Source organism: Stegodyphus dumicola, chromosome 1, assembly GCF_044657685.1.
Source record: "Stegodyphus dumicola isolate Sdum_Otavi_A_Nest chromosome 1, ASM4465768v1".
NCBI classification, from domain to species: Eukaryota; Metazoa; Arthropoda; class Arachnida; order Araneae; family Eresidae; genus Stegodyphus; species Stegodyphus dumicola.
Genome location: NC_140768.1, coordinates 181731588 through 181747591, shown reverse-complemented (window position 1 = coordinate 181747591; position 16004 = coordinate 181731588). Strand labels below are relative to the sequence as shown.

General features: G+C 32.7%; 1 protein-coding gene and 1 long non-coding RNA gene across 7 annotated transcripts in view; one reads left to right on the top strand and one right to left on the bottom strand.

Annotated features, from left to right (window-relative positions):
• Window positions 1–16004, top strand: part of LOC118202700 (endothelin-converting enzyme 2-like) — a 161579-nt gene that overhangs the window by 116975 nt on the left and 28600 nt on the right. For both annotated transcript variants that reach the window (XM_085823470.1, XM_085823464.1), the window contains exon 21: window positions 8448–8515. In XM_085823470.1, coding sequence (XP_085679596.1) covers window positions 8448–8515 — 68 coding nt within the window. The remainder of the gene's footprint in view (window positions 1–8447; window positions 8516–16004) is intronic.
• LOC146999403 (uncharacterized) overlaps window positions 1–16004 on the bottom strand; it is a 131281-nt gene that overhangs the window by 93684 nt on the left and 21593 nt on the right. The window lies entirely within an intron of this gene.

Here is a 16004-nt window from a genome sequence, read left to right as displayed (position 1 = left end):
ATCATCCTTCTCTTACTTGTAGTCTGGTATTCTGCAGATTATTTTACGTCCAGAGAAGCATCCTTCTGCCCCTGTGATGTGTGATCTGTGTTTCCATCGAAAGTTCGTCGTTCATCAAATGTGCTGTTACCGTTGACCTACTTTTGAGGATGGAAATCTTTCCCTACGTCTACGCCGTTCTGTGTTGCTCTCGAGAGCTTTGTGCTTGTGTGGTGATTGATCGTGTTTTGCGAAAATCTAATCAAGAGTGCACAAAAATGTGTATTTTCGTGTCGATTTCATCACTCGTATTCTCGTCACAATAAGTCAAACAGAAGCAATTAGTAAAAAGTTTGGCGATGCAAATGATATTATTACTATTGAATTATAATTACTGATTTAATAATAGTGTTTTTATTTTGAAAATTTTAAAAAGTATTATTTTGGTATAAATGTATTTTAAATTTGGTATTTAAAGGATGTATTTTGGTTTTAATATTGTTTTGGGAAAATTTAAAGAGTATTATTTTTGAGTTAGTTTTATTTATGAAAGTATTATTAAGAGAATAATGGCTAATGAAAACATCTCTGATCCTGATGATTCATTAAGGGCAGCTAGCGCTGAACCTGAAACAAGTATAATTCCCTTTGACGCGCAGAATGATATGGATATAAATTCATGGCTTGAGTACTTTAACAAAACTCATTTAGATAAAGATGAAACGTGGAAGCTTAACAATGTAGCTCTATATCTAAAAGGTAATGCACTTAGCGTATATGTCAAAAACTGCCATAAAATTACTAAATATGTGGAATTAGTCCAAATTTTAAAGGAAAATTCTTTCGACCCCACTTTAACTACGTTTGGTGATTTTGCCAATTACAAGTACAATCATAAAGAGGACATAACGCAATATTTTCGCAAAAAATTAGATATTGGTAAAAAATTAAAGAAGTTAAGAAAAAGAATTTTTATAAAATTGTAGTACCTAAATCTTTAAGATTAAAATTGTTGAATAAAACCCATGAAAATTTTGGTCACCCGGGAGTTCAAATTATGCTTAACTTAATCACCCCTCAATATTATTGGCCTCATATTAGCGAAGATATCGGAAATTTTGTTAAACATTGTCATACTTGTCAACTTTATAAAAAGAAAAAACAGAAAAAATTTGGTCTTATGCAAGACGTACCCCCAACCGAAAACCTTTCGAATGTCTCTCTATTGACACTGTGGGAGGATTTAATTATTATAATTCTACAAAAAAAAAAAAAAAAAAAAAAATATTTGCATATAGTTATTGACCATGCAACAAGATATGTCTGGGCTTTTCCCTCTAAAAGTGTAACTTCAGAAACCTATGCCAATTGTCTAAAACAAATATTTCAAATACAAATCCCCGAAAAAATTCTGAGTGACAGGAATGCAGCCTTCACTTCCTCTAGATTCAAAAAATTTCTTAAAAAGCATAATGTTAAACAACTTTTAACTTCATCTCACCATCCCCAGACAAATGGTAAAGTAGAAAGAGTAAATCAATCAATAGTAAGTCGACTAAAATGTAAAGTAAATTCTTCTTCTAAAAAAGTACCATGGACTAAAGTGCTAGAGCAAGTTGTTATCGAATATAACAACTCCCCTCATACGGTAACTAAGTCCACCCCAGCATACTTACTATTTGGTAACCTCCCTTTTGAATCTCCAATTGATCAAAATAAATACCCTTCCTTAAATGAAGCAAGGGCTTTAGCAAAGAAAAGAACTATCGAATACCACCGAAAGAATAAAACTAGATATGACATCAGATTTGTAGAATCTAAATTTCAACCTGGAGATTTTGTCCTTTACGAGGAATTCGAATACCCAAATACTAGAAAATTGACTTCACCCTATTCAGGCCCTTATCAGATTATGAATAAATTATCTGAAGTTAATTATGAAATCGACAGGGAAAATTTTCACACGAAGAAACCAACTGAGATTGTACATGCGTCAAAATTAAGGTTCTATTATCCACCCGAGAACTTTAAATTACATCATGAATAAATCAAAATTTACAAATCAATAAACTATCTACAACCCTTCTTTTAGTTTTCATCCTGTTGTCCCCCTTAACAGTTGATTTATCTCTCAGTGTCTGAAAAGTTTGTCTGCCCTTTTCTTTTACTGGGCTCCTTCAAACTTGAGTTTCAGGTTCAATGCACTTTCCGTGTGGGAAACACTCAATTGAGGCTATACTACAAGTAGAGTACTATACCCTCACATTTCCTTGAGCTCATGTTTTCCTATGTTTGTGTTATAAATTGTAGCAACAGTTGAAAAAGTTAAATTTCAGTTGTTGAAACTTCTGAATTTCATTTTATGTTTCTGCAGCATCGTGTACAAAAAAACTGGTATGGATGTTGGAAGTTAAATTTTGTTTTGTTATCATTAATAAGAGAAAAATAGAGTGACAAAATATGTTAAAAACCTAGCAAAATGTGTATTTTCAACAAGAGTATAAGAACTCTAGTATCGTGACATAAAAACTCAAATGTTTTCAGTGCCAATGCTAATCCATAATTCTAGCGCTAATTAAATGATCCGGAGATCTCCAAAGACCAGTAAAAGACTGAAGATGAGACTGAATGACAACTCTAATGATTGTACGGACTCATACACAAACTGTGAATGGCATGCCCTAAGATATAAACTTACAAATTCAGTTATATTACTATTTCCTATTGCCGCGTAGCTAACCAGCAATATGTTATTAGTGCTTTATTTGTTCTGCACTTAGTTACTATATTATAATTTCATTAATCATTTATTATGTTTTATATACTATATTAATTATATTCAAATATTTTATGTCATATTTTATGTAAACATTTTGTGTGCCTTGAGGTAAATCCAATCAGTTTTCCTACTCACTTAATTTCCTAATAACTAAATTTTCTGCTCTCACTATCTGGACTGTCTTGGGTCGACGGCCGCGACTGCAAGCCTTTTCAGATGGGGGGGGGGGGATAATCTGTAATGATATTTTTAAATCAATTGATTAAATTAAATTCTAATAATATTGCTTAATGATGTGTTGGCGATTCTCTACCTAAATTGCATCCCTGTTTCTAAATTTTTGGCGAAATCCTTTCTTTAGTATAAAATATATTAACCTGTTGGCGCTTGCCAAATCGCCAAACTCATAAATCTGTCATATTATATAAAGTCCTTTAGAACACTCCTGATGAGAGGATAGCGTCACCTCGTGATTTCAATTAATATCGCTGATTGGAGGAGCTTCGTGACGCACACATATGTATAAGTAGAACAAATAATGTATGAGAAATTACATTTCATATATATATATAGATGGCCAAATTCTACTATTATTAACAAATCGGGCCTTTTCATTTTCCATAGTAGCTTGACCGCCCTCTAGCTTGAAGAATGACGACTTTTATTAACAAATGACTTTTTTTCCATTTTACTCTTTATTTTGTGGCCAAAATAAGTAATCTTAGCTTAATTAGCCATTTTCACTTATTTGAAGCAGTTTTGTTCTTCTAACAACTTGACTGACGCCATTTTGAGTTCTTTTCATGTCTTTTCGCGTCTCTCAAACCCTCTTTAGCAAAGGGGGGGGATAAGAGTTCCCGCCAAATTACAATTTCAGCGCATTGGCCTATACGGAATAGCATTGTTTCATCCACTTACGTCACACGACGAGAGGGATGCTTGGTAGGACACGGAGGGGATTTGCACCCTTTGCAAATCTGTTACGCGATCCAGAGGTCGGCACAACCCAGGTCTGTTTTTTTTTTTTTTTTTTTTTTTTTTTAAGTTTCTTTTGTTTTATGTGTTTCTTAAATTTTTTTGGTACTAGTAATACCCAAAGGCGTTTGTTTTCATGCATGTTTAATTGTATATTAATTTGATATCAGTACCATAATCTTTATAAAAGTGTTTTTCTTCTTTAAGCTAGCAGGACCAGTCCGTACGTTATTGTAATTTTGACTAATAGCAGACCGCTATTTATTTTATTTTGATTTTAATTTTGTATTGCTCGGAGTTGCATTTACCTTTTTTACACCTTAATGTGTTTTTCTGCGAACGCGTCGGGAAAAAGGAACAGAGAATTGAAGCTCCAAAAAGATTTTTTCGGGACAATTCATATTTATTTAAAAAAATTTTTCATCTAACAAGATCTTCAATCGTCTGTTTCGGCGAAACGCGTAATGGTATTTGGCCTAATTCGACATTCAGCCATTTTTCCCTTGAAAAGCCTGGTTGAGGGTCCGATTGGGTTAATTTACCATTTTCCACTTTGTAATTATTGTAATTTTTGTAATTTTGCAATTTATGTTTTCATTATAATTTTTGCAATTTATGTTTAATTATTTTTTTAATTTTATTTTGTTTTAACTTGTTCCGTCGATCTATTTTTATATGCATTATCTTTTCACATATCACAACGGTCAGATTAGTTTTTTCGTGCATTCACATGTTTTCCAACATTGATTTTAAACAGTTTTATTTCGCGTGTAAGCAGTTTTTTCTTTTTTTCTTTTTTCCATGTTAATAATTTTTTAAAAAATATCTTCTATGTTAATATTTTAGTAATACTGCGTTGAACTATTTCGTGGAGCTACTGCTCCTGGTAACTTTCTAGCAAGCTTGCTGCAATATTTCTACCTATTATTTCATATTTTTGCAGCATTTTGAGCAAAACATTTTTTAAGACCAAATAGGTCTTACGTCTCATTACTTGTTAGCTTTTCAATTTCTGTTTCGATTATACATATATATATGTGGGGGGTGTATGATTTCATTGTAATATTGAAAATTGATGTTTATTACTTACAATTTTGCCTTTTTTACTTACGATTTGTAAGTCTCGTGTGATACTTTGTGGTGCACGAGGATTTCTTTTTAATAATAATAATAATAAAAAAGGATGAGCAAACAAGAGAACTTCAAGTACCAGATTAACAACAAATTAACAACAAACAGGCAAATATTATTCAGGCAAACAGGTCACGCATTACGCATTATTGAACGATGCCCACAATGTATACCCATGTATGTCGCGTGCTGTGTTCAACATAGTGTACCTTATAGTACTCAAATTAGTGGCATCTAATGTCGATGGAAATGGTGTTACATTCTTGGAATATGACAAGTTCAAAGATGCATGCTATAGTTGAGTGTTACTGAAGATAAATTGAATGCGAGCAATGATCTCTTTAGAAAAATTCAGTGGCTTTTCATCATAACTAGTTTCATAAGGCTGCTGAAGAAATCGATGGGTTTCGAGTCTGTCGAGCTAAAGACAGAGATCACATTACCGAAAAGTCAGTTAAGTCACGGGGAAGTTAAGCGTCAACTGCGAGACCAAATCGATCTCAAAATTAACTTTTTGTAACTGCGTGGTCAAAATAAAAAAAATGCTCCCCCCGAAATCTTATTAATTTCAAGAAGAAAGCTCTGGAAAATCTTAAGGTGCCACTGACGGCTTGCTCTGGAGTTCGGAGTGAGCCACGTGATAACCGTAAATACTTCCAATGTTCAGACATTCTACCGATCCTGGGCAAGTCGTCAACTACGAAGGAGGGAAGATAACTTAGGCTCAGTCATTTCCTAAATATTATTAAGGAAATTAACAGAATATTTTCTGAATATTCCATATTTGATATAACTATAATAGCAGGCCGTTTAGTTGATAATGCCTCGATCTCTATACACAAATTATTTGCACTCTTTAACATTGTCGATGAAATATTTTCCTGGAAACCTCATTAGCAATCGCATGACAAATTAATTTCCCATTAATATACTTTCGTGGTGTCTTTTCCCCATTTGTCGTAGTTTTGTTAATATGTTGCATTTTGGCGATTTGCTATTATTATTGCTTTGGCACTTATGCGTGTTTTTGCAAATTCCTTTTTTATGTATCTATATTTTAGTTACTGTGCCTTATTGAGATTTGTGTTGCCTTATATGTTGCATTTCGCATTTTTCGCTCCCGCCCATTCAGTTAACAGCTCGATATTTTTCTCATCAGCTCGGAAGTTTTCTACTTTCCTGGAGAGTACTTAGAGCTATAGATGTTATTAAATGCTTTCATTTTTAGTATTTTGCAAAGTCATTGGCATCGCTGATAAGTTTTTTAGTGCTATAGTTGGAAGCAGATAAGTTCTCAATGGATGTAAGCCCTAGCGATCAGATATTTCGATGTTGCACCATTCGAAGCAACAATCCTTCCAGTCTTTTAGCGCAGTGATTCTCAACCTTTTTATTGCCCTATGCACCTCTTTCACAACTGCTAGATGATAATTCCGCCTCCTTTCTAAAATTCGAAAAATACATATACCTTTATTTAAATTTAGATTATTTTAATGCGTTTTTTGATAAACATCAAAACTTGAATAAAAGCAGATTTTACATTCATGAACCAAACAAGTAAATAAAAGGTTGATCGCATTTCCCCTTGAAACTGAAATTCCTCCTTTGTTGAGAATCTATGGTCTATCGGAAAGCGACGTCCCAGTTGAGTCGTGAATCTTCTAAACCAGTGATCGCAAAACAGCTACTATGGGATACGGCAGCGTTCATAGTAGGATATTAAAAACTCACCATAAAGCAGTAACTGTAATTTATTTATTACCTCTTATGTCAATAGTTAAAGGTATGCCGTTTACTAATGTCATTGTCCATTGTGTGGATTACGTTTTTCAAATGATGCCCCCACTGCACATCACATTCATCTAGGCGGCGTTGGAAGCTTGCCATAACTTGGCGTAGCCTATTCCCTGGGACATTGCCGACGGCATTTCGAATGCCGTCTTTAACTCAGGAATAATCGCACAACGTGTTCGGAAAACTTCTTACTTCAGGTGCCCCCAAAGTCTGCACATGAAAGATCAGGTGAGAGAGGCGGCCAGGAAATGTCACCAAAACGGGAAATCACTCTACCTGGAAATGTCTGTCGCAATGATCCGTCCATCTGGAACTTTCCCATAACGTCCCAAGTTGAAATGTTGCCGAAATAGACGCTGGGTAGCAATAACAGAGTAGTTATTTCTTGAAATACCTTTCAACAGCAAAAGCACGATGCTGTGCACTCCACCAATCCATATCACTGTCACACTCGAAATGGCAGCTCATTAGTACACGAATGCGGCACGAGCTGGCGCGCATTCATGCAGTGCGTCATTGTGCTTCGCAAGTCAAATTATTACGCTTTGAACGCTGCCGCACTCTGCAGTAGCTCGCGGGGACATTTTTGGTAGATCCCGTTAACGCTCCGGTTGACTAACCTTAATTTCTCCACCGAGTTGACAACAAATGCCATTGTCAGCCTCATCTCACTGTTGATTGTATACACGTGAGGTTGTGTACAATATGTTTTTCGTGTGTATATTAGACATTTGCTAACTTGGATAGTTTAATTTACACATTGGTACCAAGCTAGGTCTGTTCTAACGATGGATGTTCAAGCAAAAAGCTTATGACTTTCATTCGGAATGGGAAACCGATTACTTCATTACCCAGATAAAAGACAAATGTGTGTATTTACTGAGCTATGCAAGTGTATCAGTTTGTAAGAAAGTAATGAATTCAACAAATGCTTCCAAAATTTTCAAAAGGATTTCAATTGTTTGTCAAATCAACTTTTATAGAGATTATCGCTGAAGAATTACCTACTTGTACTATGGAGCATTTTGATTTTCAAGAAGATGAGGCAGTGGAGTTGGAAATGATTGATTTTCAAGATGATTTATGTGAAAAATCGCTTTTTTCAAGCTCGGAGAGTATTTGGCCTCTTGTTCCCAAAGAAAAATACCCAATTTTGGTCCAGGTCTGTCTCAAAGTGAAGGCAATATTCTGCTCTACATATCTGTGTGAGTTTCCCCCCCCCAGCATGAAATGTATTAAAAAATAAGTTCAAAAACCGACTCGCTGATGAACACTTGGACAACTGTATTCGAATGACAGCTAAAAATTGTTGCTGCCCATTAAAAGTTGTTGATGGCAAAAGAGAGTTCAATCCTTCTCATTAAAGTTAAGTCTCATAAAAAAAATCTATTATTACTTTTGTTATTTATAACTAATTACATTTCAGTTTCTTTTTTATGTACATTTCAATTTCAGTTTCTTTTTGTTATATACAGTTAATAAAAATTAATTTTATATTTACTAGAAATGTAAGTTTATAGGCAATAATATTTTTTTTTTAAATTGGTCGTTGTTTTGGTTAGTAGCTCACTGTAGGATTTGAAAACGGTACAGTAGGTCCGAAGCTTCATAAGTTTGGCGAAGGAAGCGGATTATCGATACCATACCAATGGAATTTTGTTTCTTCTTCTAAATTCATGCAGAATGCACCCAAATAAAAGTTGGTGCATTTAATTTGAGACGCTCTGTATGAACCAATAAAATTCTCAATAAAGTAAACTAGGTATTAATTTATTATTATTTTTTACAGGTTTATTGTGAAGACAGAATTGGACAGTATCAAAATGGAGATGTCTTGTCACTACCTGTTAAACTTAGGTTACAATTATTTATTTATTATTTTTATTTCTTCACCTTATATGAAAATCTTTTTTAGCTGTCTAGTTACTAATTTTCGCATCTATAGTAGTTATAATATAACAGCTTTACACAGATATTAGTTTATTCACCTAAAATGACTTTAGCGAGACACATTGATGCAACACAGTGATGTATTTTAAGCTGCTAGATCTGCTCGTTTCATTATTATCACATATTTAGTTATTCGTGAAAAGAAAAAGAAAATGGTGTCCGTTTAAAGACGACTAAACTATACAAATAAGTTTAAACTGGTTACTGCTCGAACATGCACAGCACTGGTGAAAAGTATTCGTAAACGTGCAGCATTGGTAAAAAATATTTGAAAAAGTGCAGCGGTGGTAAAACATAATGAGGTTCTTAAATAATTACGAATGCATACACATATCAGCAAGCGTGAAGTTAAGGAATTTGCCCCATGCATAATTGTTTTGTTTGACAGCAATAATATTTGGGAATAATTATTAATAAAATGCCATTTATAAGAAGGGTATGATTATAACTTTGGCCTACCAGGTCCATATCTTATGTTCTAGATTATATTATAATTTTCTTAAAACTGTGTTCATTTATGCGATCCACAAGAATTTCTGAGTCTAGTAACGACCGATTTACAAAACTGGAGATCCACAGCAAAATCTATTACGGAGCCCTTCCCCGCCACATCTTCTAATTTTCCATATAACATTTAAGCTTATACATTTTAAATAAAATCCCTCCCCTCCCCCAGAAGAAGGAATAAAAAGAAAGTACAGGAATTTTTATTGATTACAAACCTTATTAACTGAATTATAGAAAAAAGACCAAATTCACACATTTTTTTTTTTTCAATTTAATAATCATTACAGCTTAAATATCTCGGTTTCTTTCTATCATTAGAATAAATCCTTTCTTCTGAATATCCTTCAAACCATTTAAAAGAAAATTGCTGTTACTGCTTTAAAAAATATAAAAACTGCATACTGACATAATAGCTTTACTAACGACATTGCGAGACCAGGCCCCCCCCAAAAAAAGAAAAACTAAAATACAACTTTTAATACATTATTCTTGCATCTTAATTTTATATTTCAAAAAACTGAATTGCAAAGGATGCATAAAATGTTCATAAGGGTGGTTTCTTTTTTTTTTTTTAAACTCACATTACTCAGTCATCTGTAGCTCGATCTATCAGCTGGAATGTCACCAAATTTAGTTACAGGGATGTCGAGATTTTCGTATACGCCGAGTTTCTGCTCAGCAGAAATAAGCATTATTTTAGAAATCAAAATTTTATTTCCTTTTACTTCACAAAAACTAACAAAACTTACGCTCTAATTGGGCATGAACTAATATAATTTAATTAGAAAATTTATACATAAATAAATATATAATAAGACTAATTTAAATGAATTATAAAATGAAAGTATTAAACTGAAGTAGTGAAAGATAACTGTAAATATACGCTTGCTCAAAATTTTCTACTTCCGCATTTGATGTGTCTGAATATTTTATAACTCCCGGGCAGGACAGAATTAAAGTGAGAAAAGAAAAGATAATAATAATAAAATTGCAGTTTATGTATAAGCAAATACATCCGCTAACCATCAAACAATTTTGAAACAAGCAGCTCGCTTCCTATAAACATCGAATGCACTGCTATGTCAAGAGAAATGCAGAATTATATTAATATTCCAAAGACGTTCGAGTATTGGTTTAATAGAAGTACTTCAAAATTTTAAACATATTCAGATATTTGCTGAGCTTATTTAATTTGAATAAAATATTTCGAAAATGTGCTTTTTTGTGAAAAATATAAATTTACACGATTTACTTAATTTAAAAAATTTCATTATTTAACTCACAGTTTCACACTGCCATCACCAAATTTTTTAGAGTAATATCAGTTCAACAAATTACCTATCCGTTTAGCATGCATTCATTGTGCATGAATATTTGACAATTTAAAATTTTATTGAAGAATATTTGACAATTTAAAATTTTATTGAAACAAAAAAGTAAACTGTCATCAAATTCGTAAAGTTTTTGCAGTATTAAATTACTTAGTAAAAAAATCTGCACAAAATGCAATTCATGTTAATAATAAAATCTAAATACCAATATGTTGAATAACAAATAAAAAAAATCTGATGTGTACACCACATTACTTCCTTGTACGGAATATTAAATTATACGCATTTTTTCTTGCATTTCATTTAAACTTATTGGATTGAATAAAATCTACTTCGCCGACAGCGCATAAACCACAATAGAATAAATGCATTCTTTAAAATTCACTCTGGCGCTAGATTCACTTAACAGTATTATATTTCGTTCATATTATAACTCATAATGCACAAAATTTATATCATTTAAAGAATAGAATTATCTAATCGTTGCCACATGTTCTATTCAAATACTATAATAAAGCTAGAATGATGTATAAAAGAAATTAAGCAAACAAAACAAAACAAAAAAAAAAAAGAAAAAAAGAAAGAAAGAAAAAGAAACAGTTTTTCACAGATGTTGTGTAGCGAATTTAATATAATTAAGTGATTCATAAAAATCAAAATTTTAATTTGTAATTAGTCAAAATTTGAGCTACACAACAAGTTTGGTTATATTCTTTTATTTGGCTTATTAATTCTAGTGTAATCTATTTCGGCTATTCGAGTTTACGCGAACTGCGTCTTCAATCTTGTACACTCAGACAATGGATATAGGTGAATTTTCATGTAATAAACTCAGTTTTTCAGGTTAAAAATTAATTTGATTTCTTAGTATTTAATGTCATTAGTTGCAGAAAAATTAGCTCTTTAATTTGACATAACTTTCGTTTTCCTAACTTTAATTGCATTTTAGTTATGAGCTCTAATTAATAGTTTTTCTCCGTTTTCTTTGTGATTTCTCCTTTGGGGGAAGAAGTACCCTTTTTCCGGTAAAATAGTCGTTTTTTCGAGTTTCAGCGTTCCTTCGTTGGGACTGCTTACAGGGTTGTTGAAATTCCAAGTTTTCTCCCTTCACTAGGCGTGGTTATTTGGCGACGGCTTGGCGACTTAGAATTTCCGTTGGGGTTTCAAAGTGGTGGCTTTTGCGAGTTTGCTAACATGAAGGAATGCTGTAGTTGCTACTGGTTTAACTATTGGCGAGGAGTGAGTTGTGCCAAGTTGGCAATCCGGCGCTCTCCCTTTTAACGGGTTGTTTTGTGGGACGAGGACCTTTTTTTCGCTTATTACACTTTTGAGCCGCGAATTAAGCTGTTTTCAGGGAATTAAAGGCGCGTGCTCTGCGAGCTGGCTAAAAGGAAGAAATGGCGGAGTTTCTCCCTCGTGATCTACGGAGCTCTTGCCCTCGCAAGAAAAATGCTACAGATTAATTTTCATCAGCCCTATTTTCATCTGCATAATTTTTTTTCTCTGCGTTTACTATCAATAAGTTTCAAATGTTCTATCTGCTGTGAATACCCACATGAAATAGTTTAACAACGGCTTATGTCCAACACTCAGTGATCTTCAGACAAAACCAAAAATCTCGTCAAAACTGATGACCTGTTGCAGAGCCATCTTCAAGGATGCTATTTATTGCTGAAAATTATCGATAACCTGTTCCAGTTCTAATCCTTAAGGAGTCAAGAATTCATCCAACTAAAATTTCTTCAACCGATGTCAATGCTGGTGACGCTTCTAATTTAAGAAATTCAAGAAATTCAATGACAATAGTTTCCATAGAACTTTCTACAAGCCATCTTGGTTTTAAGTAATTTTTACGCTTCTAATTCAAGAAATTCAATGACAATAGTTTCATGGAACTTTTCTACAAGACTTCTGGGTATTTAGTTGTGACCTGTTAAATTAAGAAATTCTTTGATTGACCACCTCACCAACCAGGCCTCCTAGAAGCGACAGCTAAGTGATTTTATCATTTTTTTTCCCTCAATAGTTAATAATGGTTGATTTATTTTATTATACCCTATTTCTTCTGTACTTAAGAATTTTTTTTCTTGTTATAAATAACTTAATTAGAATGGCTAGGGAAATATATTATTAGTTAAATAATTTAATTAAAGCAGTAAATTTTTTTTTATCGTTAAGATTTTTATATCAGCTGCAATTAATTGGGTTTCATTACTACGCTGTTGGAATAAGTTGTCTGATAAGATGTAAAGCCTGATTTTATTTTTAAATATTTTACCCGGTTTATTCTCTCATCTCAAAACTCAAAAATTAAAATGTGCAGTAAGAAATTAGTATCATTTTTTTTATGTAACTAAGTTCATAAATGCTTATTCTGTGTGGAATGCTCTTGCAAAGTGTAAATTGTTAAATATTATTTTCTCTTTTTTTTTCTCCCCGGGGAGGGTATGTTATTCTATTATACAACGTAAATGATTATGCTTACCAGTATGAATTCAATATAATGTTTGTTCACTTCCACGCCTGTCGAATTAATTTCTACCTTTTCGTTGCCCTGCGTTGGCAACACGCTTTTGAGATTTGTCGTTCGTAGGATTCGGTCGCTAAAAGCGTAGCTGGCCTGTAACAGTTATAATTATTATTTTATGCTTATCTGTACTCCTGAATTATTACTAAATGTTTACGTGTGAATGTTATATCATTAAATGTCTTCAGTTTGATTTAAATACACCAAGAGTCGACTGAATTTATTAAGTATGTTTAAAGTCGAAACTGCGTCATCCATGTCGGCGACATTCTAATACGAGGTACGTAAACATCATTTTGGAGGCACCGACGAGATTAGATCAAGAATTCGTCAGCAGTTCAAGTACAGATAAGTGATTTTTTAGTTCGATTTACATCTAAATTTGATTCTTGAAGTTTTATATCTATTTTGTATTGATTTTGATTTTGAACTTGAATACTTCGATTACTTATTATGGATCAAGCTACTGTCATTAGATTGCGTGGTAGGGCAAAAGCGGCCTTCACAAGGCTTCAAAATACTATTTCTTCCGATTTATCTAAAAATGAAGTAATTTTGCATCTGGAGCGCTTAGAAAGGATTTATTCAGATTTTGATAAATTTGATGCCCAATTACCAGAAGAACAGTCAGAAATTGAAGATTTTGAATCGAAGTATTTTGGTTTGAAACTTCAGTATCAAAATTTGTTAGATGTATTAAATGCGGCTAATGTACCAAATGTTACAGGAAATTCTAATATTAGTAACTTTAAGTTACCCAAGTTGAATATTCCTATTTTTTCGGGTAACTTTAATCACTGGATGAATTTTAAAGATTTGTTTGTTGCAACAGTGCATAATACTTCTTTATCGAATATACAGAAATTTCAGTATTTAATCGGATCACTTGCTGATGAACCAGCTTCTATAATTAAACATATTCCGTTATCAAATAATTCTTATGAAGAAGCATGGGCAAAATCGCTCGCTAGGTACGATAAAAAGAAACAGATCGTACAATCGTTAATTAAAACATTTATGGATCAAAAATGTATTTCACAGGTTGATAATGTTAATTTACGGCAATTAGCTGATACTTCCGATGAAGTTATCAGAGGTTTAAAAGCTCTTGGTGACAAAGCAACTTCTAGGGATCCATGGTTAATATTTATGTTGCTTCAAAAGGTAGATTCAGAAACTCGAAAGTTATGGGCCCAAAAAATAGCGGAAGATGATTTTCCTACATTGGAATAATTTTTTGAATTTTTAAATTTAAGGTGTTCTTCTCTCGAAATTATCATAAATAAAGAAGCGAAAGCTAAAGTTGTTGATAAAAATAGTAATGTTAGTTCTAAAACATTACAGAATTCTAAATTTAGTAATACTAAATTTTCGAAATGCAACGGACTTCATGCGTTATATAAATGCGTTAAATTTAAGAATTTGGATGTTACTGCTAGAAAGAACTTTGTGAAAAAACGAGGATTGTGTTTTTTATGTTTAAATTCACATCTAATCAAAAACTGTAATTCACAGTTAATGTGTAATTTGTGTAATTCAAAAACACACAATAGTTTGTTGCATGGAGATATTAAAGCTAACATCGTACAGCTTTTAAAAGCGCCAAATGAAAACGAAAGCACTCCAGAGAGAATTTCGAATGAATCATGCGAGGGTCAAGGTCAGGTAGTTATCAGTAATACGATTCAAAATTGCAACTCGGCGATTTTGCCCACAGTTCTCGCACTCGCATTTTCATCCAGTGGCGAAACTATCGAAATTAAATTATTATTGGATTCCGGAAGTGAAAGTTCGTTTATTTCTGAACGAGCTGTTCGAAGATTAGGATTAAAAAGAACAAATCAAAGGTTACTTTTGCGTGGAATTGGCGGAGTGCCAGCTTCCAAAACTCGTGGTTCTGTTGATTTTAAAGTTCGGTCAAACTTAAATAATCAAGTAATTGATGTTAACGCATACATTTTGGATAGGTTAACTTTGCCATTGCCGGAACAAGTGATTAATGTAAAGCATAAAGAATACATTAACCCATTGCCGGTTTTCACTTTGACGGCAAAAACAGACCAAAATGTCTCACAAAAGTTTTCACTTTTGTCCTCAAAACGGGCTTGCCTCCAAGACTCGGGGCGTCTCAAAATGGTTTTGCCTAGAGCAAAAACATTTCTTCTCCCTATTCTTTTTCCGTCTGTTAAGCATTCAAGAAGAGAGAGTTGTAAAACTGAAGCGTACTCAAAGCTTACATCCTCCTAATTTTACCCTCGGGTTATTTGAGGCAGGGATGAACCATAAAGCCTTCAACTTGTGTTCTGTAAAAACGTTAGCCCGTGTCCCTGACTAATATTCTATGACTGAGGTGTTTGTATGAAGCAAAATCTACGACGTTTCAGCAAGATAGCCTTTCCTATTAATCTAGATATTACAATATAAAGCAATAAATATTTCTATGGAAACCCTACAATAATATTTAATATTCATTTTATGCTTCTTATAACCACATTTATTAATACAGAACTCTATTATACGATTATAGTTCCATTAAATATTTGAAATTTAATTCTGTAGAGATTTTTGTGTAAATTAAACTATATATTAAAAAATGTTTCCTGCGAACTGATTGGTTGTGTAAAGTATTATTAAGTTGGTCAAAAATAAAATAAAGGCACTTATTTCTGTTACAACTAAAATTATTATACTTATTACTATTGTTCTATTTAATTTATCAAGAAATATAAACATATCCCATTTCTTTCACGATTAGTAATATTGTATCCTCAAAATTTTTGTTATAAGAAGGAAATATTTTTTACCAAGTTGGATGTCAATTACGTCAAATTATGTGCATTTTTGTTTTATTTATTGGTTATTAATAATAAAGCTTCATCTTAAAATCGTTCAGTCTTTGATTCATGCCTAATTGCTTCAAAAGAAATGCACAATATTGTCATTCAGGTTGAATAATTGTTAAAAATTTCACAAATGTCAAATTTATTAATACTACTTTTAAATTTTTAAGTTCTAAATTAGAACTGTGTTT